Source organism: Melanotaenia boesemani, chromosome 10 (genome assembly GCF_017639745.1).
Source record: "Melanotaenia boesemani isolate fMelBoe1 chromosome 10, fMelBoe1.pri, whole genome shotgun sequence".
In the NCBI taxonomy this organism is placed as follows: domain Eukaryota; kingdom Metazoa; phylum Chordata; class Actinopteri; order Atheriniformes; family Melanotaeniidae; genus Melanotaenia; species Melanotaenia boesemani.
This window is the reverse complement of record NC_055691.1, coordinates 8,076,593-8,102,670: the sequence shown is the minus strand read 5'-3', so window position 1 is coordinate 8,102,670 and position 26,078 is coordinate 8,076,593. Positions and strand designations below refer to the sequence as shown.

The 26,078-nt window shown below is 37.1% G+C and overlaps 1 protein-coding gene across 1 annotated transcript in view; it reads left to right on the top strand.

Annotated features, from left to right (window-relative positions):
* hydin (HYDIN axonemal central pair apparatus protein) overlaps positions 1-26,078 on the top strand; it is an 89,407-nt gene that overhangs the window by 36,809 nt on the left and 26,520 nt on the right. Inside the window, 32 exon segments of the mRNA XM_041997011.1 lie at positions 2,020-2,188; positions 2,774-2,983; positions 4,834-5,073; positions 5,209-5,383; positions 5,743-5,870; positions 8,172-8,284; positions 8,737-8,873; positions 9,416-9,543; positions 9,730-9,843; positions 10,711-10,791; positions 10,952-11,101; positions 11,312-11,551; positions 12,424-12,553; positions 12,655-12,777; positions 12,931-13,101; positions 13,186-13,359; positions 13,534-13,703; positions 14,361-14,432; positions 14,627-14,810; positions 14,919-15,060; positions 20,630-20,786; positions 20,874-20,961; positions 21,092-21,195; positions 21,867-22,022; positions 22,352-22,564; positions 22,724-22,927; positions 23,131-23,642; positions 23,864-23,983; positions 24,337-24,496; positions 24,583-24,755; positions 25,609-25,807; positions 25,947-26,040. Of these exon segments, the coding sequence (XP_041852945.1) occupies positions 2,020-2,188; positions 2,774-2,983; positions 4,834-5,073; positions 5,209-5,383; positions 5,743-5,870; positions 8,172-8,284; positions 8,737-8,873; positions 9,416-9,543; positions 9,730-9,843; positions 10,711-10,791; positions 10,952-11,101; positions 11,312-11,551; positions 12,424-12,553; positions 12,655-12,777; positions 12,931-13,101; positions 13,186-13,359; positions 13,534-13,703; positions 14,361-14,432; positions 14,627-14,810; positions 14,919-15,060; positions 20,630-20,786; positions 20,874-20,961; positions 21,092-21,195; positions 21,867-22,022; positions 22,352-22,564; positions 22,724-22,927; positions 23,131-23,642; positions 23,864-23,983; positions 24,337-24,496; positions 24,583-24,755; positions 25,609-25,807; positions 25,947-26,040 (5,231 nt within the window).

Sequence of the window (26,078 nt, the reverse complement as noted above, 5' to 3'; positions counted from 1 at the left end):
TGTATTTCCTCTGGGAAGGAGAGATAGTTACTGGACTGATTTAGAAGAATTTGCAAACTAAATTCTTGCCCCCAGAACTGGCATTGGGAAATTATTTAATTGGCTTGTTTTAGAGAGTACATCTCTGTTACTAAAACAGAAAAGAAAGGAAGAAAAGCTGTTTGAGCACAGTACATTTGGTGTAGAAACTATTACAGCGTTAATACAATGTGATTTGTATTTTCACCAATAATTACTGAGAATACGAGAGTAAATTATTTGCATTAGTTTGCATGCTGTAGATTAGATTGGTTCAGCTTTGTCATTACATAAGGTAATAACAGGAAAGACATGGAACCAATGTTTAGCTTCCAACCACATACTCGTTTTACACTTTACATAATTTGAACATGTAAGGATCTTGCTATACTCCATTATGACACTGCTGTGCAGGAGTCACATTTAGCCATCATATTATAGTGATCAGGTTCATGTGCCTGAGTAACAACAAAACTGCGAAATTACATTAAAAATAACTATGTTCATGAAAATCTTTATTTTCTTAGTGTAGACTGGCTGACAGTACCATTGTATATGGACCTGAATTCAGATTATAATGTGAAACTATTTAACAAAAAAAGATTATTTACATTAGAAATTTTTTAAATTGCCCGTCCCTGTTGGTGGGTGTTTTATGATATTAGAATATATAACTTAAGCTAGCTGGAAATTTAAAAATCAAACAGTAAAACGAAAAAAAGGATTTAAATTCAGTTTTTTAATCACTCACACAGGCACACACTGGTTTACAAATGTCCCAGCATCCATTGTCTGCACCAGTCCAAGTAATTTTTCCAGCATCATACCTGTACGTTTTTCTCATCATTCCCTTTTTGCTGACAGACTGTTGGAGCTTAGATGTTTGCGGTTCAGTGTTGTGCAGATATTTTAGTGTGAATACAGGAAAACAATCACACCCATGGTGCGCATAACAGGAAGAAAAGGTGGAAGAAAGTAGACATATATGAGGATGTCAGAGGGGGCTATTTCCATTTTGAGTAAAACTCTTGCAGAGTCATCATGTGCTGTCTCACCATCTGTTCCTCTGTCCAAACCAGCAGGTCTCTTCTTAGGAAACCCACATCTTAAAAGCTGTCTTTTCTACCCCAAGAGCTCCCAAATTCTTGTGCAAGCCCCTATTAAATCGTTATTCAGAAAATTTTGTATTTTTTGAAATTTATTTGCTTATAGTGTTATATCTTTATATCATTAGGCGTACTAATTTGTATGTTTTTAAGCTCTTCCCCTAAAAGAGCATTCATCACCATACAGCAGTGCCCCCTGGTGGTTGCTTCCCTACCATTCAGAACAGTAACGTCACCATCCTCAGCAACTGTATGTGCAGTCTTATACGTATGCAGACCCAGAGGTTTTCATAGATGCACACTCCACTACACAGACATACTCTATAGCAACAATGTAGCCGTTGCTTTGTGATTTAATATACAACTTTCTCTGCCCAGCTTTGAGATGGTTTCACTCATTAAATCTCTTTCATTCTTTTTCATGTTTATTCAGCACTTCACTGCAATCTATCCCGACCTGTTTCCTGCTGCTTGCCTATTAAAATTCCTCTTAATTATAGAACACTCTGTTTAATTAAGTTGATGGATGCACCCAGTGTGATCCCACAGGGAAGGAGAGAGAAGAGTAGAGAGAGAAAACGAGAGTCTGAGTTCTTTGGGCTGTGGGTGCTGAAGATTTCCCTTTCACTTGGGCATCACATTATTTGTCAATGATGCACTGACTATAAAATATAAGCTTGTAATCTACCGTTGGCTGCATTTTCTGTATAAAAATGTTACTCTGCTTCCAAATGGCTTTTTTTATGTGACTGTTTTCTTTAATATAGAAGACTGGAATCACTGTGAGAGGATTTCCCTAAATGGCATTTGCTACATAAAAAAAAAAAAGAATCTTACATTGTTGGATAAAACTAAAATATTTGTCTGATGTTTTTTTAACCTTCTGATCTCTCAGAGACACAACGATTGTAGAAATAGAGAAGGACCAGATGAATCTGGAGAGTCACACTAAAGAATGGGCACGTCCCTCCTCAGCGCTCTCTCCTGCCTTTTCACTTCCTCCCAGCCTGAGGTCCAATGCAAATGAGCAAAGCTGCTTGCCATCCCTGGTGCATATGGAGGAGGTAGGCAAATGTGTAGTTGAAAACAAATCAGGGTTTCCCTGAGTTTTCCAGAAGGAAGCCAACAGCTAATGGTTAACTCAAACCTTGTGTCTGAATTACAGTAGTATTACTGTGGAGGTAAAAACAAATTCACACTCCACAACTGTGCACTCTTTTTTTCCCTCTGTTGTTGGTGTGCAGTCTACCTTTCTACATGTTTATGGTTTCATTAACAGAATTATCCTTAATAACTTGATGTAACCTTCATGATGCCATAACAGCCTGGTCTATCTTTTCTGATAAAAGTAAGCAGAAAACACACTGGTCATATGTAACCATATGCAATGTTTTTAGGTTAGCAGCTTTAAATATTTTCATTACTTAATAACATATTACTAGTTTTTAAACATCAAAATTGTATTAAAAAGAAAAGAAAACAAAAAAGAAAAATAAAAAACATCAGTTTTGATAACCAAGCAGTATTCCAGAAGGCAAGGCTGTCCAGTAGTCGTAGAATTATTTCTTGATTTGCCAATTGTGTTTGCCCTAAACTGAAATTAGAATTAATTATGTATGTCCTACTGTTTTTATATTCTCTATGTGCAGGTATTTGATATCTGGCCAATATACGGTCTTCTACAACCAGGTGACCAGCAGCTCGTCACATTCTTGTTCTTCGGTCATGAAAATGTCAGCAGAGAGGTGGTCGCACAATGCTACGTGGAAGAAGGCCCTTTATATGAAATCAAGCTGAAAGGGGAAGCTTCAGTAATCAGTTATAGCCTTGAATCAACCCATCTTGACTTCGGACTGCAGGTACATTCCCTGAACACTGTGAATTTAGCTTCCTGTGTTTTTTTTTTTTGTTGTTGTTGTTGTTTGTTTGTTTTGTTTGTTTGTTTGTTTTTTTAGTCCAAAGTTCCACCTGTCAAATATGAGTGCTTTTTTATTACTTTCATTTAAAAAACAAGGATTCATTCAGTATGTTACCAGAGACAATTATACATTTGGCTTATATTAATTAGGAAAGCAGGAGACTGATCCATCAGCATTCTGAATAAAGGGCAACCAGTATACTTCTCCTGGCACAATTTTTCATGTGTTTTTCAATGTTTTTCTTTAGGGTCCTGTGATAGTACATCTGTTTTTAATATGAAGTTATCAAAGTTTAGAGATTCAGTAGTAATTTTGGCATTCTGGTCCTAAAGTTGTTTTAGGTAGCTTTTTGTTAACTTTTAAGCCAAGTCAGAATCAGATTACCAGATCACATTGGTTAAATTTTTTTAAAAAAAAGTTGCTATATAAACAGAGATAGAGTCATTATGACATATTAAGATTGGTAAAAACACATCAACAACGCTAAATAGTGACAATTCTTGATTAAAAAAATATCATTTCATATGTCAGATGGAACATCAGCTGTTAAGACCTCTGCTAAAGATTGAACTGAGTGTGGCTGCAGTAAAGACAAGGATGAGGAAGGAGCATTAAAGGATATCAACAAAATATTAGTAAATATGACAAGTTGCTTGAAGTCTTGTGCATCTTTGCTGTTGAATTTTAAACATCTACACCTCTGTTTACTTTATGTTGAGAAGGTACCATTCTTATAATTCTGTATGTTTATATTGATATTGTTCTGTTTAAATTACAACTGAGGTAGAGCACATGACTGGAGTTGGACTGCTGGTAGTCACAGGATTTGGAGGAACTGGATTTATATTTGAGCTACTTTCAATTATTTTGTGCTAAATTGGTTGTCTAGTCCTTGTTGTTATTTAGCCATCTGTCATCTCTTCCATGCATCACATGGTTTCTCAGACAAAGATAATTAGCTTTTTTAAACACTTGATGGAATGACGCATTGTGCAATATTGGAAATAACACTGACGTACATTAAGCTTTGGCAAATCTAAGATTGTAGATTGTGTTTTTACAGAGTTTGAGCAGATTGTTTCATGACATGTAATTGATAGACATAGATATATCATGTGATATCATGTGAGATTTTATATTAGAAAAATAAGACAAGAAAAAAGGATTCACAGTAATTCTGAATGTCACTGCCTTAATTTCCACACTTTGGCCTTTTTCACTTCCAACCTCTATTTAAGTATTCAAGCCATTGGGATCAGTTATCATTGATATTCAAAGCAAGGACACATTGATTTTTGATTTAGGTAAAATAGTGATTCAGCAGAACTTTCCTCCGACCTTTCTGTCTATTCGGCATTCTTCCCTCTCTTGCTGCCTTTCTCTGTTTTAATCATGGTGTTCTCTTTTAGTCAAAGATTAGAATTATCCGTATAAGTTAGGAGGTCTTCAAACAGGCCAGGTTGTCAATGCACAAGCAACCATTTTGAAGTGTTTTTCAATCATTTATCATTTAGTATTTGCCTTTACTTTGCTTTGTTTCTTTGTGCGCAGAAAACTCTAATGCGAAAGAGGGGCTTTTTTTCTGTCTTTCCAAGATGCACAATGTGTTTAATCTAATTCTTGCATGGCTTTAATAATATTTTTTTTCTATGTCTGATTTAAAAGACACTAGGTGGAGTAGTTTGGCCATATGCTGCAGGGCTGTTTGACATGACATTCATTGAGAACAAACATGCTGGCAGTTTTAAAAGCAGAACATTATTGCCTCTATCTCTTTCTTTTTCTTTCAGCTTTTTTATAGTGTAAAAGAAGTTGCGGTAACTCTGAGAAACACTGGCAAGGTGGGCTTCAAATTCAGCATTTTATACCCTCAAAGAGAGGAGGAGAAGCTTGGGGAAGAAGAAGGGGTACAGATCATGGCCTTGGAAAAGAATGGACAGCTTCCAGATGCACAGCAACAGGGAGTCAATGAAAAACATGAGGAGGGACAGAATATCAGACCTGGATGGCCCATGGTAATCCCAGCTGTGGTGAGTTTTATTTATAGGAATGACTGGGTGGACTCCTGGGACATCTACCCAGGAGTGAGCGCATGGGAATGAGGATGCTTCATTGTAATATAAAGATTGAGTTGACTAGTTCTAGTTTTTATGTGTGCCTTTCAGGGTTACATTGATGCTGGTTCAGAGCAATGTCTGCGTGTACTTTACCTGCCGGGTATCCCTGAGGTGTTTGAGAAGCACTTCCAACTGCAGGTGGCTTTCCTACCAGTGCAGGAGATCACACTGGCTGGGGTGGGAGTGTTCCCAAGAATCAGCCTGAATTTGCCACGAGACTTGGGTATGTACAGATATACTCTAACCTGGATTTACCTGGATTTAAAGTATCAGTACAAAGTTATTTTAATCAAAATGACATAATCTATCAACATTGACTGCCTATTTTTCCATTCATTTTAATTGTTTGCTAAGATGTTACCAATTGCAAAAACACAAGCCCATAGCAGTGCAATGGTATCTGTTCATTGTAATGTATCCTAGAATTTTTGGGAAATGAATTTTTCCCCTCCTACTGTAGGTTACTTGTGCTTTCTTGTTTTGCTTTCCAACCACTTCTGTAAAAACATAAACTCTAATCTTTTGGTAAAAGAATGTGTCTCCTTAATAATTTCATGGTGTAACACTGTGATTCTCTGGAAGCAGAAGATTGCCACAGTGATATGGTTCAACAGGCCAAAGCAGCTGTGGAGGCAGATAGAGTCAAAGAGGAGCTTATGGACGATATCACTATTGATGGACGGACAACAGAGGCTACCTGCTTACTCACGGTCAGTAAATAAAATATAAACATAGATTAAGTTCAGAAACCTGTGTATTTTCCAAAATATTGTTTTAAAGGATTAGAAAATTAAGCATATATTCTGTTCTTTAGGGAGCTCTAATAAGATTAAGAGTTTTAACTTAAAATTGTGGTAATGTAAGACACAAAAAAGCACGTGTGACCAAAACTAAATGAAGTTTCTGAATAATACTGAAGAAAAACTCACAATAAATTAAAATCCATCAATGAAAGCTTTTTTCTAGTGTGATTTTCAAACAAATCATACTCAACTTAAATTGCTTTGCAAGTGATTTTAAAAAAATGTAGAAATATAAAAAAGCATTTAGGAACTATTGCAAGGGGAAGAAGTAAAAAATTAAATGAATGAGACAAAAGAGCTGAGTGTAATCAGCATAGATGTGGCAAAGATAATGTGTCTGATAAGTGTAGGACATATTAAAAAGTTATGGTTTTATAATTAAGTCTTGAAGTGTTCAGAGGAGTAGTCCAGATTATTAATATTATTATTTATATAAGGTTCAGTATGAGGTAAACATGTTTAAAAATATTCCAGACAGTACAAAAAATGAAGACGGCACTGTCCCTGCAGAGAAATGTACCTCCATACACACCAGTATCTAGGCATGATTTACATTCTTTTCTATGAGTCTATGTTTTTAGTATTCTTCTCTGTCTGCCTCGGAGAACAGTGGTTCATTTTTCTTTCTAAACACAAAGAATATTTTGTATCTTCATAAAGACGTCACTGTGCCCTTGTGGTCAGCCTGTATGCCCTCATATTCAAAGTATGTTTTCTTTCAGTGCATGTAGTTGAAGTTGTGCAGCTGAATCTCTGCTGTTAGTAACAAGCTCATTCTGCAGAGCTGTTCGTGCTTCTTATCTGTATATTGATTTTCTAGGTTGTCCTGTTTGCCAGGACAAGATCTATTACTTTGGAAATAGCTATTTTCTGTTTGTCCCTTATGGTGTTAAGTGTTGTTCCAGTGACATCCCTGACATCTCTCTTTCCTCCTGAAATGAAATGACAATCATTTTCATGGAGATCAGAAGAATGTCTGTGGTCCTCGATACAATCTCCAATATGTTGTCAATAATCTGACAAAGTGCCAACATTACCTCTGCACCAAGGAATCAATCTGACTGCAGTGACTCTGGATCTTTTCAGTTTTTATGCGGTGAAGTCAAGGGAGTAGGGTAGCTTACTAATTTCCTTTTATTACATTTATACACCTTTTTCAAGCATGCATTGTGAGCAGATGAAACAAAAATGTAAGATGTGTGTAGTCACAATTTAGCAGTATAATTCAACTTTAATTTCTTCAGTGAAAAGATCTACTGTTACACTAAGTTGTCTGATACATAAAACAGGTATTTCTCACTATATTAGGTTAATAGGTTATCTATAATTAGTAACTGCAAAGTCTACGTATTGTGTACTACCTGCTGATGTAATACATCAAGAGAAGCATCTTGATGTTTTTTTAAGTACTGTGCCTGTAGTCGCCAATCAAAGACTCCGTCACTTATTTTAACACAATGTATCTGTTTGTTTTGGGTGTAAAAAAAAGACATCATGCCATTACACAGCTACAAAGCTCTCATCTTCATGTATTTTCTCATATTCTTATTCTATTTTCTTGTACTTTCTTTCTTGTTCTTTCTTTCTTTCTTTCTTTTTCCTTCTTTTTCTTTTTTGTACATGTATATATAGCAATGAAGTTCTTGAAGTCTTGAAATGCTGTACTGTAGAACTAAAGCTGTGAAATAAAGTTTGAAACATTAATTTGATAAGAATTATTTTTAGGTCCTTAATTAGTTATCCTCAATGGTTATTCTGACTCGTTCGCTGTTGAAGATATAAAGCCACAAATGCAATTCCCACTACGGGGAACACTAAGAGCTCCAAAGTGTGGTAATTTAAATTTTTTATTCAGTTTGTTCCCTACACAGATGAAACTTAAAAATGGTAAAAAGTCCATGGTTACAGAACACTATATTTCTTGATTTTAACAAGAATGCAGATGTTAGTTTTCCATAATCATAGCTATTTTAAGATCCTCAAAGGCCTTTGTCAGGCAGCATGTTCTTTGTTACAAGTTTAAGATCAGAATCAGCTATGGAAAAGATATTTGAGCATGTCTTAAATTATTGGTCTTGTCTGTCAGGCTGTTCTGACTTTTTTTTACATAACTCCTAAATACTTTTATAGTAACTTTTGAGATTTTATTTACACTTCTTGTCGTCCCCTTTAACATTCTCTTTTGTCTGTTTTGCCTGCTGGGTGCAGTATGCAGAGTTGCTTCACATGGAGATTGAGAGACTGTTGGTCAAAGAAAATGCACTTGCTGTGTCTGGTAGCCTGCTGGAACAAAGTGACTCACAGTGGCACAAACTAAGCAAGTATGTACAAATACACATACAAACACACACTCTTTGGTTAACAGATGGTTCACTTAATTGACTGAAGTGAGAACTGCTTGAAACTGTGCTGTGCAATTCAAAGATTATTGGTTAATGAATGCTGTCTGGCTGGGTGTGTTTTGTGCTATTTGCATGGTGTGCGTTGGTTGTTTTCTTTTTATGAATATTGCACAAACATATACAATAATGAACTATAAATAAAAGCAGTGAAGTTGATACAGACTGGAAAAATATCTGTTGAAGTAAACTTTCCTCATATGGTAAATAGTTTAGATTGTGATGGTCATTTTAATGTCATGTTAGTGCAAAATGTAATGAGTTTATGATAAATAGTGAAAATGATCTTACAATGAATCGATTGATCACTAATTTATTAAACAGATATTTCATAATATGCTATAGGAATTAATCAATATCTTTTATTTCCCCAGGTTTGAGCTCCCAGAGTATGTTTTGGATTTTGGTTTTGTCATTCCTGGCAAAGTTAGCAGTAAGACTGTAAATGTCATCAATAGTGGATCAATACCTGTGTCCTTCCATGCCAACTGCAAACATCTAGTGGGCACAGGTAACAAAAAAAACTGCATTTGTCATGTTGCATCATCAATTATAATCTCTATTATTTCTAAAGATGTGTTTAAAATTTAAAGTTCTTTACTATGGCGAGATATGAATCATTTTGCCAATACAGCTTCTAACTCATCAGATAATGTACAGAATCACTGGCAAAATGATATAATAATTACAAGTTGACAATTTGGTAGATTTTATAATCCAACATTGTTTGACCTAGATCATATTGATATTCTGGATCTGGCGATTCAGAAGGTTCAAAATATAGGGGTACTGGGTGGGCTGTTGGGCCTTTTGGGTTTTTTCTCAGGTAAGTGACCCTGTGGCTTGGTGGGGGTCTGCACTCTCTGAGTGCTTCTAGTATTATATATCTGTAATATAGATATTTTAATATAGATTTTTAAATCTAATATTATTTATGATGTCTCTTTTCATCAGCATCTCCCACTTTGAATATATAAGAACAAATAATTTATTACATAACAATAATTTATTACATAAGAATAAGAATTTATTAATTCACACTGTCTTTTAAAGGTTTCACAGTGGAATTGGAAAAAGTGAAGAACCTGCCATGTGGTGAGACTCAGCCTTTGTTAATTAAATTTGATCCTCGAGGAGACAACCTGAAGATGGGGGACACAAGCATTGTACTGCCAGTACAGGTACATACAAACATGTAAATTAATACCCATTTAAGTTTTAGTTTTTGAGTTAGTGTAAAGTTTAAATTCGACACTGCTAATAAAGCCATGATGACTTTGTTAATATGATGCTTTCTTTTCTTTTCTTTTCTTTTCTTTTCTTTTCTTTTCTTTTCTTTTCTTTTCTTTTCTTTATTTTCTTTACAGGTTGCAGGTGGTCCGGTGGTTCAGGTCCGGCTGTGTGCAGTGGTTACCATGCCGGTTATCACTGTCTCTACGGATACAGTGGAGTTTGACAAAGTGCAGTGTGGCATGTGTCAGGTAATGCAGTATTATTAGACCTACAGCTTACTCGTTATGTCTTGAGGATGAAAAGATATGATGATATTAAAATTGTATCAGGAGATTTGCATCATGAGATTTAATTTCAGCTTCTATGTGATACGTCGAGGACTGACTGGTCATATAATACATTTTATATTTATACATTCTATAGACTTCAATGTAATTTTCATGTATAAGTGAAAGAACTAGAAAGTTGTTGAAAGTTCTAAAGGTTAAATCTGTGCATGTCATACTAATGAGGGACACTAATGAGAGATCTCCACCTACCCGACTGTGGTGCCATCTTGCGATTATTTACTGTAAAAACAGTTTGAGTTAGGGATTGGTTAGCAGTTGATTTGTTTTTCTTTTTATTTTTGTTCTTTAACCTGAAAAAATGGACGTCTGTAAATTTTAAATCTCTGTTATGAGACTGTTGGGAGAAACAGTCAGTAGCCTTATCTGTGCTTCTCACACTGCAGTGCAGAAATTATGTACATACAGCAATTTAGCACATACTACAATGACAACAACAACAAACGAAAAAGACAACAGCACATCATCAGTAAATGCAGGTTACAGAGGAAATTACTGTCATAACAGGCATAACATCTACAGACAAAACTTCCTGCTTCCATGTGAAAAACAATGTCCCGAAATATGTTTAAGATGCCTGTCAGACCAATGTCCTTGGACCTTAAAAGTCCTAAAGCATTTGCAAATCTCTAACTGACAGCCATACCACTGTTCTAAAGACTGTGTTTTACCCTAGACTTTCTCCAGTTTGTTTTGATATTCAAAATAAACTGTATTCAGGTTGTTAACCAAAACTTGATTATTATGTTTTCTAACTTCTCCTGTCAGATAAAGACAATACAGCTGCTGAACCATGGGTCTGTGCCTTGTTACTGGAGCATAGCCGAGGAGGTGAAGCCTTTTAAAAAGGTAGAACGTTTGTAATTTGATTGAAAATTCATCTGTGTCTCAAACTTTCTGATATAATGTCGAGCTTGGTATTTAACATATTCTGCAATAAAAATTTTGTGTTTAGATTAAAACATTTGTGAATCGGGATAGTTATCCCTCTGCTCTTGCAATTATGCAGGTTGATAAGTTCATTCCTATGTACGAGCGTAAAAAGCTCTTACAGGACCAGCAGTCCCCTGCAGCAGTGTTTGAGATGGTTCCCTGTTCTGGTGTGCTGTTCCCTGGTGAGCGAGTCAATGTCCACATCAAGTTCAGCCCTGATAAGGAGGTAGAAGCTTTAATCATTTTAAAACAAGTTAATTGCTATAATGTACAGAAGAGCATTATGGATATAAATTAGGTTCTTACTTTTATTTTATTTTATTTTAAGACATGAAATTTTAGTAAATAAGCACAATTGTGTATTTGTAGCATAAATTGTATCTTTAACAACTTTTACCAAAATTAAGACAAGACTGTTGATCTGTGTTTCTCTCAGTGTGCATACAACAGACAGCTGGAGGTCTGTGTGGCTGACAACACTCAGAAGGTGTTTATTACAGCTCAGGGTCATGGTGAAGAACCACAACTGGAGTTCTGCTCATCTGTACTGGTGCTGGGACCCTGTTTACCTCTTAGCACTGCGACTGAAGCTAAAGTCACAGTCAAAAACCCATGCTCCTTCCCCATCGAGTTCTACTCTCTGGAGTTTGACACACAGTACCTCGAAGAAGACAAGGTAGCTTTTTTTCTCATGTTTAGGAGATTGTGCTGATATTCATTCAAAAGAATTTACTTTGAAATATTTACAAGTCAAGGTTGCGAAGAGGACTGGACTGTGGAGTGACATTTTAGAGTTATGTGATAATATTAGGTCATTGCTTCAGTTACCATGATGATTGCTAATTTGTTAATGTTGATTTGTCAGAAATTACTGTGGTCTCACTTGTGTGACCTTCATGATGAAGATATAGGCTAAATCAGAATTTACAAAAGGATGATCTTCTGCTGTGTGATGTTCACAAAAAATTAAAAACCATTCATTACTATGCAGGAGCACAGTTACAAGAACGTTTTATCTAAACGATGCACAAAAAAAAAGGATACTAACACAACACTGTTATGAAATCATATGGTTTTAAAATGTTGTCACTATTTTAAATCTGTTTTGTCATCACAATTCATATAATTACTAGTTTATCCAATAACATACATTTTGTCCTGATTTTGCTGATAAGGAATTTGTTTTGGAGAAAGAATGACAATAATATTTTTTCCACAATTAGCCGACAAGCATATATATTTAGACAGACAGTTGCAAGAAAACAAAGATAAACTTGTATTAGAAATACTTAAGAGAAAAAATGGCTGATGGCTGTAATATAAAATAAACAAGAAGAACAAACACAAGGAATACAGGACAGGGTCACAAATTAATACACAAGTACGTTATAAACATACAGGGACTACTAAGATGCAGAAGAACAGATGAGGATACCAAACAAATAACTTTTTCAACATAAAACAGAGCATAAAACACGATAAACTAAACTAAAACCTGTACTTCTTTACCATGGTTGTTTTTTTTCTTCTCTTCTTTCCCTTCTTCAGATCCTTCGTCTGATTCAGGGATATGATGACAACAACATGTTGCTGCTTCCTCCACGAGTACCTGGAGAGGGTCTACCCACAGAGCTGTTGGACTACTACAAGGACTCCTTTTCCAAGCAGAAAGATGATGGTAGCTTCAGGCAGACATCATTGCTGTGTTGTACCCCCACACATGTCAATGCATATCTGTTTTTATCATAATGTCTGCTTCAACCTTTCTGTGCCAATTAGAACTAAATGTAGGCTTGGATAATAGTGAAGTTAAAAAAGGTGACGCTCAAGAAGAAGACAAGAAGTCAAACCAAAATGATGCCAACATCAAGATTAGTACAAAAAGTGTGAAACAAGCTGAATGTAAGTTCAAACCTTTTCAGGAAAGAGACTGTTTGTGAAAGCATTCAGATAGTTGTAAAGTCTGATTTAAACCTAAAAATGATTGCTTTCATTTGAACCTTTTAGTATGTTAAAAGAAAATGTATCTCTAAAGCTGGTTTCTTTTGTATTCAGTTGTTTCAGAGTTGACTAAAGAGGCATTCAGTGGGAGACTGGGAGAGTTAGAGATGACTCCTGTCTTCAAAGTGATTGCCCGCCATATGGGAGTTGACCTTTCACCAGAGGGACTGGCTGCACGCAATGGCAGAGGCATCGCTATCATTGTATATGGAGCACCTCTGACAGGTAAAAGCACAAAGCACCACTCTTTGTGGTAAAATTAGTAATTTATAAGATTATAAGTTTGTCTTAATCCTCTACTCTTTCCAGATAAGAGCAGCACAGCAGCATCTCTGGCATGTCATTATGGGGCAGCGTGCCTGAATATTGATGCTGTGGTAACAGATGTGCTTCAAAATGGTTCTTCACCTGTTAGCCTGTCAGCAAAACAACTCTATCATTCTGCAGCTGCAGAATATGCTCAGAAAAGAGCTGCAGAAACTGGTAAATATAATATATGCACATACAGTCCAGTTATTATGCAGCTTGGGGTGGTTAGCATTAAAATACCATAACTTAAATAAACAACTGTGTTGGGAATAAAATTTTATAAATTCTTAATATTGAGACCAGATCATACCCTTAAAACATATACTATCAATGTATCCACACTTTCAGCTCAGACAGGTGAAGATACCACAGATCGAGGACCTGCAGCACCACTTAAAGGTTTGGATCCAAATTTAGTTCCTGCTTCAGTCGATTCTGTGGAAGTTCCTGCAAAACACGAGACCACCGGCAGGGAGAAATCTAATCTGGAGACGGAAAACCAACACAACCGCTGCCTGGTAGATTATACTGCTTGAGTTTCAAATTGATCTTAATCAATTTTTGTACAGGTTTTGAAATTGAGTGAGGTAATCTATTAGATTCTTTCTTTCTTTCTTTCTTTCTTTCTTTCTTTCTTTCTTTCTTTCTTTCTTTCTTTCTTTCTTTCTTTCTTTTCTTTCTTTCTTTCTTTCTTTCTTTCTTTCTTTCTGTCGTCTTCAGGAACAGTTTTGCAGGCTTCCTGAAGGACTTTCTAAATTTCTTTGGATGTTGTCTGCACTTTTTTTTCATTCTCTTTCTAGATGATCACACACTTGACCAATAATGCAGAGGTCTGGGTTCAGACCTACTGCCACTGAATTTCAGTCCAGTTCTGTTTATCTGATATATTTTTTAGTCCTGACACTTCTTCTGTTCTCCACGTGTCCAGTTTCCTCAAATATTTTAAGGACACACTGCACACAGTGCTGAGATAGACCAGGTTTTCAGCTAATAACTCTGGGAATCATCTTGTTGCTGCTAAAAATGAGGACCACTTAAAAGATTAAAAGAGAGTCTACAGAAAATATATAAACAATAAATAAATAATAAAGCAAAAATAGAAACAAAAGAGAGGTTGCTCAGGACATTTTGGACAACATTATATTGGTAACAGTATTGCACAAACTTTTTTTCAGGGAGATGTCCCTACACTCTGCAGTCTCCTGCCTGAACCGCTTCTTGTTGATATTCTGGCTGAAAGATTTCAGGTGAAGTACTTTATGTTGCTAAATAATAAGACCTTTCGCAAGTCAAGACCAGCTATAAGTATATATATATATAACTTGCCAGATATTTTGTGTTTGGTGTATGTATTTTGTTAACTTTCATCCATGCTTTTTCTGTTTTCTCTCTTTGTCTTTTCATTGTAATTGCTGCTATGTTGTCATATTTGTGATAACAGTTAAGTGATTGTCACCGTGGAGTAGTGATTGATGATCTGGAGTCAGTTTATACTCCGTTTGCATCGAATACACTACAAGTTGTTCTCAAGGCACTTAGGAACCGCAAACACATCTATGTAGTCAACTTATCTGACTCATATACAGCCCTGAAAGCACGGAAAAGGGTGCAAAGAGAAGCTAAAGGTAAAATATGTACCAGTTTGCACACATTCACTAGCTTGTATAGCAAGGTTGTCACATAATAAATTCTTAGTGAGGCGGATTACATTGTGTGCAACCATATGTGTCCAGAGGCTCTGCAGAGGGAGGCAGCTGATAGGGAGAAGATGTGGCTGCAGGATCTGGATGACAGTGGATATGACACTCTGTCAGCAGAGGAGAAGGCGCATGTAATCCAGTGGCACTTAGAGACCTGCAGACAGCAAAAACTCAGGTACTGACTGGACCTTATTTGTTTAAATCATTTACACACACATCTGACATGAAACTGGATCCATATATAAAAAAGTTCTGTGAATTTAGTTTTATGTCAGATTGGAACAATCTAAACTTAGAGGTTTAGAGTTTAATGAATGCAATGTGTTTGGGAGGGTACATTTTCAGAAAATGTCCTCATTAACATTTAGGGTGTGATACAAAAACTTCATAAAGATGCAGGAAATCAACATATTTAGAGCCAGCAGGGATGTTTGAAGGCCAAAAGCATAAAAAAGAAGAAAAAAAGAAAAACAACAAAAAAACATTAATAACTATTTGTCAATGATGTATCATAGAAACAAAAGCCATGATAAGCCATGTGTTTGCAACTAAGAGGTTGACTTGCATGAAGATCCTTTGGCAGTGGTCTGGTTGTCTTAAATATGACAAAATGAAAACTGTCAAGATCTCATAATGTTGAGACAGTGAACTTTGAGATACAGCCAAGTGTCTTTTTGAAACACAGTCTAAATCATATGTGTGACATTTATTTTTACTATATATTAAATTATGATGACATTGCACTATGTTGACGCTGCATTTACTTGCACAGTGACCAAGGCAGTCATTGCACAAGTCACATATCTACCTAGTTTCATCAGATTTCATCATTAGTTTTTTAGTTTGAATTTTATTTTGCTGACAACCAACAGTTATTTCTGTTTTATGGCCTAACTTGATAAAGAAACAAAAAGGGGGCATTTGCAGAGGATTTTTTATTTATTAACTTGATGTTATACCTACAACAGGATTTAAAGTGGCTCTGTTATGCTCATTTCAGGCTAATTTATTTTAATATTTGAGTCCACAACTGCAGGAGTCAATCCAGCGTTTTTACCCCTTTATTTGTTTTATATCGATCCTCTCAGATCAGCCTCTGCCAGAAACAAGCAGAATGACTCTTCCGCCCTGAGCCCCGCCTCCCCTTGATGCGAGCTGCCTCTGATTGGTCAGCTGCCAGGAGTAGTTGTTGGGAGTGCGCAGTTTTCATCATAGAAATAGCGGCAGAATTAGTAAACAAACCGAAGAAATAAAAATACTCAGTACACAATGTCAACACAAAACATACAGCTGTACATGTTCGAGCCTGACTCAGACCACAAAAATGAGAGTGAAATACTCAGCGACCCGCATCAACAAATGCAGCAGGAGTATCCGTTTGGCAAATACTCTGCTTACCAGCTATAGTAGCTATGGTTTACAATACTTCACACAAATATTATAGAGATGCAAATGAAAAGGAAGCTGTGGCACCAGGGTGAATTTTTCCAGATGTAGGTCCTGGATTTATCTGGATCACCTCTGAGGTCCGCCATCAAATGATATACATGATGCTGTTTCCATGTTTGTAAAACTGGATGAACCCAGGGTTGTCTTTCTCTTTTGTACAATAGAGTCAACAGTAAGATTTCTATCAGTTTGAGCAAAATCTTCTGACTCTTCATCCTTTATGCCTTGTCTGTCACGGACTGCTTTGAAAATGTCAAAATTCCCTTCAATATCATAACCAATCAAATTTCTTCGAGAAAAGCGACCTGAGAGCGTGATGCGCGACAGTGCCGCCATCGCTATGGCTTGCCATACATCGCTGCTGTTTGTCGCGTCCCATGTGTTTGATTTCACCTGGGTGGCGATGAGTTTCGCCTGTCGCTGTCATTGGTCGCCTCCCGTGTGTCGAGCCCATTATATTGAGCAGTGAAGATGGGTGTGTCGTTCTTCTCATGAACTTGCACAATCTGGAAAAGATAACCAATAACTTTGTCCCGCCGGACATTGCTGAAATATCACAGTAGAAAAAAACCAATGTTTTTCAGCGCCATGGAAACTGAATACACACTGGAAAACTCAAACATGCCTTTATGTGATATAAAATGACGTCGCTCAATTGTCTAATGACTATTCAGCACTATAACACTAAAAAAGTTGAAATAGCATAATAGGGTCCCATTAAAGTGTTCTTTATCCCAAGCTCTATCTCTCTACTAATTTTCATAAAAGAAGGCTTGGCAGCTTTTGTGGTATCTTGTTGACAGAAAAAAAATACAAGCTCTTGGCTGGAAGCAGATGATTTCTATCTGACTACCACCATGCTGAAGTAAATTAAACTTATAAAAGTTTCAAATATGCCTTGAATTGTTAATTAACAATACCTACAACTAAGTGCCATTCCTTCATGAATCTAGTGTAACCGGGGCCTCAATGTAGCCTCTTGGTGGACCAACTCTAGATTCATGAGGCACTATAATGAGTTGTAAATAACTGGTGGGAGACAGAAGACTTGAACATAACGCTGTGTATTAATAAAATTAAAATACAAAACTATAACAATTTTGATAACAGACAGTAGCCGGCAAAAAAAAAAAAAAAAAATCAAGATCCTAAATGGTAAATGGTATACCATCACAGATAACCTGTGTTCACTATATTTTAAATCAAGTCAATTGTTCAAGTGTCTCTAGTCCAAAAGTCAAAAACAACCTCTTATCAAATAGCTTGCTTTCCACGAGAGAAAAAAAATATCTCGGGTGCACTCTTAATTTTCCTACAGTCAGTGTTTGTGTGGTCTAGGGAGGTCCTACCACACCGTGGATCTTGAGAGAAAGGTGAGGTCTTTCCCTTCTTGGCAGATAATTCCTAGAGTCTGGGGTGGCTTGCCATCTCCTCAAAGAGGAGAGATTCCAAAATCATGAAGTACATCCGAATCAATACCAACTGGAAGAGGGGGTTTAAAAATACCCAGCCAGTGTCTTTAATGTAATTTATCTGCCAAATGGTGATATTGAGCCAGAGGTAATTATAGCATTAGATGCTCACAAAGCATTTGACAGAATCGAGCATAAATATCTGCTTAGGGCCCTTAAGGGTTTTGGTTTTGGGTCATCTTTCTGTTCGTGGGTTGACATTCTCTATAACAGTCCACAGGCTGCTATCCGTACTAATAACATAGTGTCTGATTATTTCCCCCTCTTTAGAGGGACAAGACAGAGACGCCCTTTGTCGCCTTTGCTTTTTAATGTTGCTATAGAACCCTTGGCTGTAGCACTCAGACGTGATCCAGATGTGAGGGGGATTAACAGAGCAGGACAAACTCACACTGTCTCATTGTACGCTGATGACCTCCTCCTCTTTCTCTCAGACCCATGCAGATCTATTCCACTAGCATTACAATGCATCAAGGAATTTGGCAGGGTATCAGGATACATGATAAATATGTCAAAGAGCCTTATTTTCCCAATTAATGACAAAGCGAATGGAATATCCCTCGGCTCTTTTCCGTTCACAGTTACCAAAGAAAAATTTACCTATCTGGGAGTGACAGTGTCCAAGGAGTATAACGACCTGTTCAAATACAATTTTAAAACCCTTCTCTCCCAGGCTAGACAGGATATGGAGCGATGGTCATCTCGTCCCCTCTTTCTAGCAGGAAGAATAAATTCTGTTCAGATGGTTATACTGCCAAAATTTTTGTTCCTTTTTCAGACGATACCAATATTTATTCCCAAATCATTCTTTAAAGAATTAGAAAAGATTACGTCTATGTACGTTTGGAATAAGAAAATACCTCGGGTCAGAAAGGAGTTTTTGGAGGGGCAGATAGAAGAGGGCGGTCTAGCTATGCCTAACTATATGTATTTTTACTGGGCAGCTAATTTTTATAAACTCGCCTTCTGGTTCATGACTAGGGAGGATGACAAGTTGCCCATTTGGGCAAATATGGAACGGAGCTCCTGCATGTCTGGCTCACTGGCCTCGGTTGTCTGCTCACCATTGTCGCTTGACAAAAGATTAATTACTAATAACCCTGTTTCACTAGGAACAATTAGGATCTGGGAACAATTCAGAATCCATTTTAAACACAAATGTGGCCTCCTGGCGGCCCCTATATTAGCAAATATACTATTCCCCCCTTCCTTAATTGACTCTGCATTCCAGGCCTGGGCGAATAAAGGTATTAGTACGGTAAAAGATCTTTTCAGGGTAGGTCATTTTATGTCCTTTCAGCAGCTGCAGGCAGAATTTGGGTTGCCCCACTCAAACGTCTTTAGATACTTGCAGCTGCGAAGTTTTGTTAAAAAGTACTTCTCTCCAACACTTCAGACCCCTGCTGCTAGCTGGATAGATGATTGCCTGACCGTTGATCCTTCACAGAGAGGAGCTATATCTTCCTTGTATAACTTAATCCATAAAGCAGCAGCGCCCTCTTCGGACAGCATCAGGGAACGGTGGCAACTGGAACTGGGATTACAAATAACAGAGACGCAATGGCAACAGACAATGAAGCTTATACATACATCATCAATATGTATTAGACATGGGTTGATACAATTCAAGGTTGCCCACAGACTCCACTTATCAAACAGTAAGCTGGCAAAAATGTTCCCAGGAGAGACTTGCCCTAGATGCAAGCCTGAGATAGGCACCCTCGGTCATATGTTCTGGGGATGTCATGGATTGCAGGCCTTTTGGGGGACAGTTTTTGACGTCCTGTCAAAGGCATGGAATATAAAGATTTCGCCAAACCCTCTTACAGCTGTATTCGGAGTGGTTCCTTTGAACTGCAGAATCTTTGCCTGGCAGGCTTCGGCTCTGGCTTTCTCTACACTCTTGACCTGATCCTCTTATCTTGGAAAAAAACACTGCCCCCTTCACATAAACGATGGACGGAGGATTTGCACTCGCATCTCAAAGTTGAACATTTAAGACATACTACACAAGGTTCTGCTAAGAAATTTTACAAAATATGGAAACCATTCTTGGATTATTTTAAAAGACTTCCGACTGGATCCAGCTAAAGCCAGAATTGCAGTGCATTCATTGTTTTTATTTTATCTATCTGTTCCTATTATTTGTGTATGTGTCTGTACATATAGGTAACATGACATGTCATGAGGCTGCATATTTCAGCTATTTATTTATTTTTTTTATTTTTTTTTGCCGGGGTCTTGTCATGGATGTGTGGAAGTGTTGTTAGGGTTGTGGGTGTTTTTGTTTCATCTATGAAAAATAAAAATATCTAACTAAAAATACCCAGCCAGGATGCTCAGATGTAAGAAAACTCAGGACTTTATGATCCCTGGTCGTCTTGCACATACCCCTTTTCTCCTCCTGAACCAAATCCTCGGTTACAGGACACACTATTTTCCTCTGGACAACTTTTTTCTCATCAATCGTGTGCTTGTTCACCCGATCTGCTGCATGTGAGGAGGGATCCACTCCCCCATCCAATTGGATGAAAGTGCCCGTAGTTTTTAACCAATAAGTGAAAGAATGGCAAAAGACAGACAGGTGAATAAGCAAATAAGAAAAATGGCTTCGTAAACCGGAGCAAAAAAATGACAATGGAATATACAAAAATAAATTCTGCAGAAAGGGAGAAAGAAAAAAACTTAAATCAGGAAGCTTAGTTCCCCTGGGCTACACTAGAGTCTGAAGATTATTTTTCAAAAATGGTTCTTAAGCTTTTCAAGTCCTTAGAAGACAGTATCCAAGAAATTATTTGTACACTTGTTCATCTGTTTTATAAGGGAACTTGAGCAGATGGAGAAAGAGCAGGAACAAAAGAGACAAGAGGAGGAGGAGGCAAATAAGTTGAAAGAAGACTTAAAGAAGAAGAATAAAAAGGGAGGAAAGAAAGATACTAAAGAACCATCAAAGAAGGAAAACTTACTGGAGGGAAAGCAGGTCTGTATTTGAATTCTGATTTAGCTAATTCTTTGTGAAGCACATATTAAAAACACTCTTAATTCATTTGTTTATTTTAATTTCTAGACAACACAGAATTTTCAGAAAATATCTGTCTGTAGCAACTCCAAAGAGTTGCATATGGATTCAAGAGAACCACATAATTTAAATGAAGGTATGAGCAAGTGTAAACAAGAGTGCCATTTTCATTCAATAATTTTAACTTTCTGGAGGATATGATTGGCACATTTTTAAATATTAAAATAAATTTATATGCTTACATGCATTCTTCTTTTTTTACACAGTGCATCATGGCAACAAGGCTGATAATTCACAGGACCAGTCAGAAGAATCCAAAGCATTAACTACAGAACCTCTTGAATCCACAGATAAACTAGACAAGGAAAAGGTACGTTTGTTGTCAAACAAAAACAGAGGGTACATTATACCCCATCATATTAAATGTTTTCTGATGTTAGGGTTATATACCTGAACACATGTTTTTTTCTTAGGAACATAGGATTGGGATCGCTTTTGCTCACCTTATATACACAATCCCCTGCACCATGGATTTGAGATTGATAAAAATAAACTGTAAAATTCCATAATTCAGCAAAGCACAATTCTTGGCCCTTTAAAATACTTTAAGCAGCTACCAGTGTGCTGCTTTAAAAATGTAATGTGAGGTTGGCAGGTAAACGCAGTATCAAACTGGTTGTGAAGAGAAAGCTGACAAAAAAAGCCAGAGCCGTCCAAAGCTGCAGAATCCTACCCTCATCCTGAGTCTTGAACTATGGGTAGAGACCAAAAGACATGGCTGCTGATACAAACAGTAACAACTAGCTCCCTCTAAAAGGGGTTTTAAGCTCACTCGTAGAGTGAGGCGTTCAAGTCATTCAGGATCAGTTCAGAGTAGACCCCTTACCAGTGAGGTGTTTTAGGCATGTCCAACAACCATGGAAACCCTGGCAGAGAATGTGTCTCTACCATTGTGCAAAAATTCAGTAAAAAAATTAAAAAGTCATGATGTAACTTAAATCTACTTGCATTTCTCTGATTCACCCTTTTCCTCTTTTCTAGTGCATTGTGGATGAACTACAGACTAAGTTCAATGAATATAAGGAGATCCAGGTCCAGGTGGAGCATATCCTACAGCAATGGGACCGGGTCCACGGAATACTGCTGGTCCCTTTCCCCAGTGAAGAAACCTCTGATGATGCTTCTGCAGAGCAACAGGTGACTTTCACTCATTTCTGTAATTTAATTCAAGAGTGCTTAAAAAAATGAGAAACTACCCTAAACCTTTTTATCCTTCATTGAATAAATCTTACAAATATTGGAGATTTCCTAGTAAAACGTGGGTGGCTTTACAGCTAAGTTGAAATTAAAACAGACAAGATATTCTTTATTTCAGCTTTATTTCAAGTCATAAACTGTGTACTCTCATTTTAGGTTTTAGTGTAACATGGATTCATTCTTAGAGAACTGGAACATATTTGCCAATAATTAGTAGGAGCACAACAGAAGCCATTTATCATTTATCAATCACCATCTCATGTGCACAGTTCCCTGCTGTAAAGAAGAATAAGAAAGGCAATAGCAAGACCTTTTCTCCATTGCCCAGTGAGACAGCAGCATCAGTCGAAACCATCCACAAGGCAGGAGACAATGTTTCTCCACCAGATATCATCCCCCACATTGTCTTAAATCAAACAGAGAAAGATAATGGGAGTCTCACAGTGCTGCTCAGTGACAGCTCCCTACCTCCACTGGATGAGGTATGGCTTACATTTGCCAGATATTTTAAATTGTGTTATCTCACGATTTGTTATTATTATTATTGTTGTTGTTGTTGTTGTTGTTATTGTTATTATTAATAACAATAATAACTTATGATATTTTCCTAATCAATGTCATTCTCTTTTTGTTTTCTGTAGGTGTTAGATGACTTGGGGTTGGGACCTAGTGGCCCACCAATCCCTCCTCCCATTAGCTTCTCTGTTGTTTCTTTTCCCACACCTAGAGTACAAGCTAATGCTCAACAGACTTGTTTCACCTTCCTTGTTCCTTCAGGACTGGACAAGGATATGGATAAGGAAAATAAAGATTTAGAGAAAGACACACAAGAATCGTTTTCAAAGGTAATAGTAATTTCCCTCACCAGCATGTTCACATGTAAGAAATGCCTAAATAAAAAAAAAAAACTTGCTTGATTATATTGAAAATAAGTGAACAGTCTTTTTCACTGTGATTGCCCAAGTTTACATCACAACAGTCATTGTGATATAAAGAGCTGCAACTAAGTGGAACAGATAAAATCTTCTTTTTTTTGTGCACAAAAAAGGAATCGGTGTTGATGCCCTCTAAAAGTCACAGCAAGGAAAGGAGTAAGGAAAGTTCAGTGTCAAAAGACAAGGAGAAAAAAGGTAAAGAAAGTCATAAAGGCAAGATAAGAACTCCCAGGAAGACAGAAAAAAAGATCGCAGATGAGCCCCTCACTCCTTTACACACTACCTCCACCTCTGATGTCACTGACCAAGACCACCATCAAGGAAACTTAGAAGTGAAACGCAGCCAAAGGCAAGGAACACTAACACACAATCATTCTACAAACTTATTTAGTATCTTTTTTTGTTGTTTGACTTACTTTTGTCTGCTTTTAATTGTGTGTAGCCTGACCACATTTCGCTGGGTTGTGCCGGCCAATGGTGAGGTAGTTCTGAAGATCTGGTTCTATTCAGAATCACCTGGAGAGTTTGAACAAGTCTTCAACTTTGAGCTAGCAGGGACCAGGAAACTCTACCAACTCACCTGCAGAGGGATTTGCACCTATCCTTCAATCTGTAAAGACTACAGGTCAGTATGCATGGTTTGATAAAGTCATGTAGGGATATAATTTCTAAGAAAATCAAGAAATTGAGAAAAAGGATGTTTTATTGGTTAAAAAATACATTTGTGTAAATTTAAAAATCTTTTATTTAGTCAGCGAGGTCATCAATGAAAACATGGAAAAGTACACTGCTAGTGTCTTCTTAGTCCACACTTTAATACCACCACTATTCTAAATGTTTCCACAGGACTCTTTTTGCTCACAGTAAGAAGGTGACACAAATGAAGGAAAGACCCCAGAAATCCTATGTGATCAAAACAGAATACTTTGAGTTTGGACCTTTAATTTGCAGCAAGACCAGAGACAGGTGAGTAGAAGTACAATGGAGGTGAAGGGTTCAATGTGACTTACAGGTTTAAATGTTTCCAGCTGGGAGTATTGAAAATAACTAAGACTTACCATTTTAGTAAAGCTTTTAATTGAATATAATTTCATTTCTAATAGAGAACTAATATTTACTATCAGTGAGGGTTAAAGATGGTGCTTTTGTGGATTGGCGAAATGGTGTGGTTGTGATGTGTTTTTTTTTTAATGATGGAAAGCATTCTGACTTGACATTATCTTAATGTAAATAGTTATTCATTCATTCATTCATTCATTCATTCATTCATTCATTCATTCATTCATTCATTCATTCATTCATTTTATTTTTGTGTTCAGGTACAAGGAAAGTAGGTATCCAGAGAACACAGAGAAGCTGGTGATTCATAACAACTCAGGTCTGGAGGCAGAGGTCCAGTTTAGTTTCCGGCATGACACCCAGGCCACTACATACCTGCTGGACCCCCCAACCATGACCCTCAGTCCTGACCAAAAACAGGTGCCATTTCACAAACATGAACTTAGCTAGTAAAAGAGTTGCCTATATTTGTATTAATACCTGTGAATATTCTTACACCCTACTAGGAGCTGACATTGTGGGCCTACCCAACAAAACAGGGACAAATAAAGGACTGTGTTATTTGCCACATCAAGAACAATCCTGAGCCTGTGATCATTAACCTGTCATGCTGGGGTGTCCGACCAGAGATAGAGCTGGAAAGCAGGCATTTGAACTTTGGCAGGGTTCTGTTGCACAGGTATGAAAACAAAAGAAAAAGAAAACACACAAATAAAAAACCAAACAAAAAAAAAACTCATGAACATTAAGTATACCTGGCTAATGTTAAGTATGTTTTCATAATGTTGATCAGTGAGGGCATGGATAAAGAACACCTAGAGAGTCCTGGAGTGTCTGGTATTGGGTTTCTTTAGCACTAGCTCATTTGGGCCCTGTAGGTTGTGGGGCCTCTGTTGATTGACTTTACTTCCCACAGATGAAACCAGATCTCTTCAGGTTGGTTTTTCTTGGAGGCCCATCTGAATAGCTCAGATCCTTTGTTTTGTGTTTTAACCTCTTCTTGACTACAGTCTACTGTACAATGGGCAGCATGAGATACATAGAATAGAAATACTTTATTAATCCCTTTGGAGAGTCCTCAGGGAAATTTGGGTACAGAAAATCTTTGCACATGCTAGGAAGCACCAATGCAAACATATAGCATACCAAAATGACAAGGAGAACCTCAGTAGAGAAATATTCTACCAAGCATTGCTACCCAAAAAGAAATACAATTCAAAACCCCAAACAAGTGTGGGAATGTAACAACAACAACATGTAAATAGGACTATGCTCTTTAGAGCTTCTGCTAATTTCTCCACTTTAACAACACAAACAAGGTGTCATATGAAAGCAAAAACTGCTGATTACAAAGATGCTGGTCATATCATTGAGTAGCAATGGTATTGCCACTGCTATTCTGAAGAGACTGTGACTGTATATGGACAGTATCTTTCATTTCACATCCATCTATCTATCCCATTAGGGTGTTTTGTTTTGTTTTGTTTTGTTGTTCTTTTTTTCAATCTCCCTTCTTTGATCCTGCTCCTTAGGAGGGACAGTCGTAGTGTGACAATGCATAATAAGACAGCTCTGCCAGTATCCTGGAGACTACAGGGTGTGGAGGACCTGGGTGATGAGTTTGTGGTGCCAAAAGATCAGGACATCATTCCACCGTACTCCTCATTTCTTTTCAGCATTATCTTCAGGCCCACAAAACCAGTCCATGTAAAGAAGATCTTACGTCTCGAGGTAAAGTACAAAAATACAGGTGCTTACTCTGAAATGAATAATCAGTATTAAATAGTGTGGAAAATGTGTCTATGCTTCATGTTTTGGAAGCACTGACTAAATTTTTCCCCACATATGCAAAGTGTAATTTTTGCTTCAGGTTTCTGACGTGGAGAAGATTCTTGGAATTGTGCAAACTGAAACTATACAGGTTGTTGCTGAAGCCTATGATATAGACCTGGAAATCACACCAGGTACAAACTGTTTTAAAATATTCCCTCCAAATGTCTTC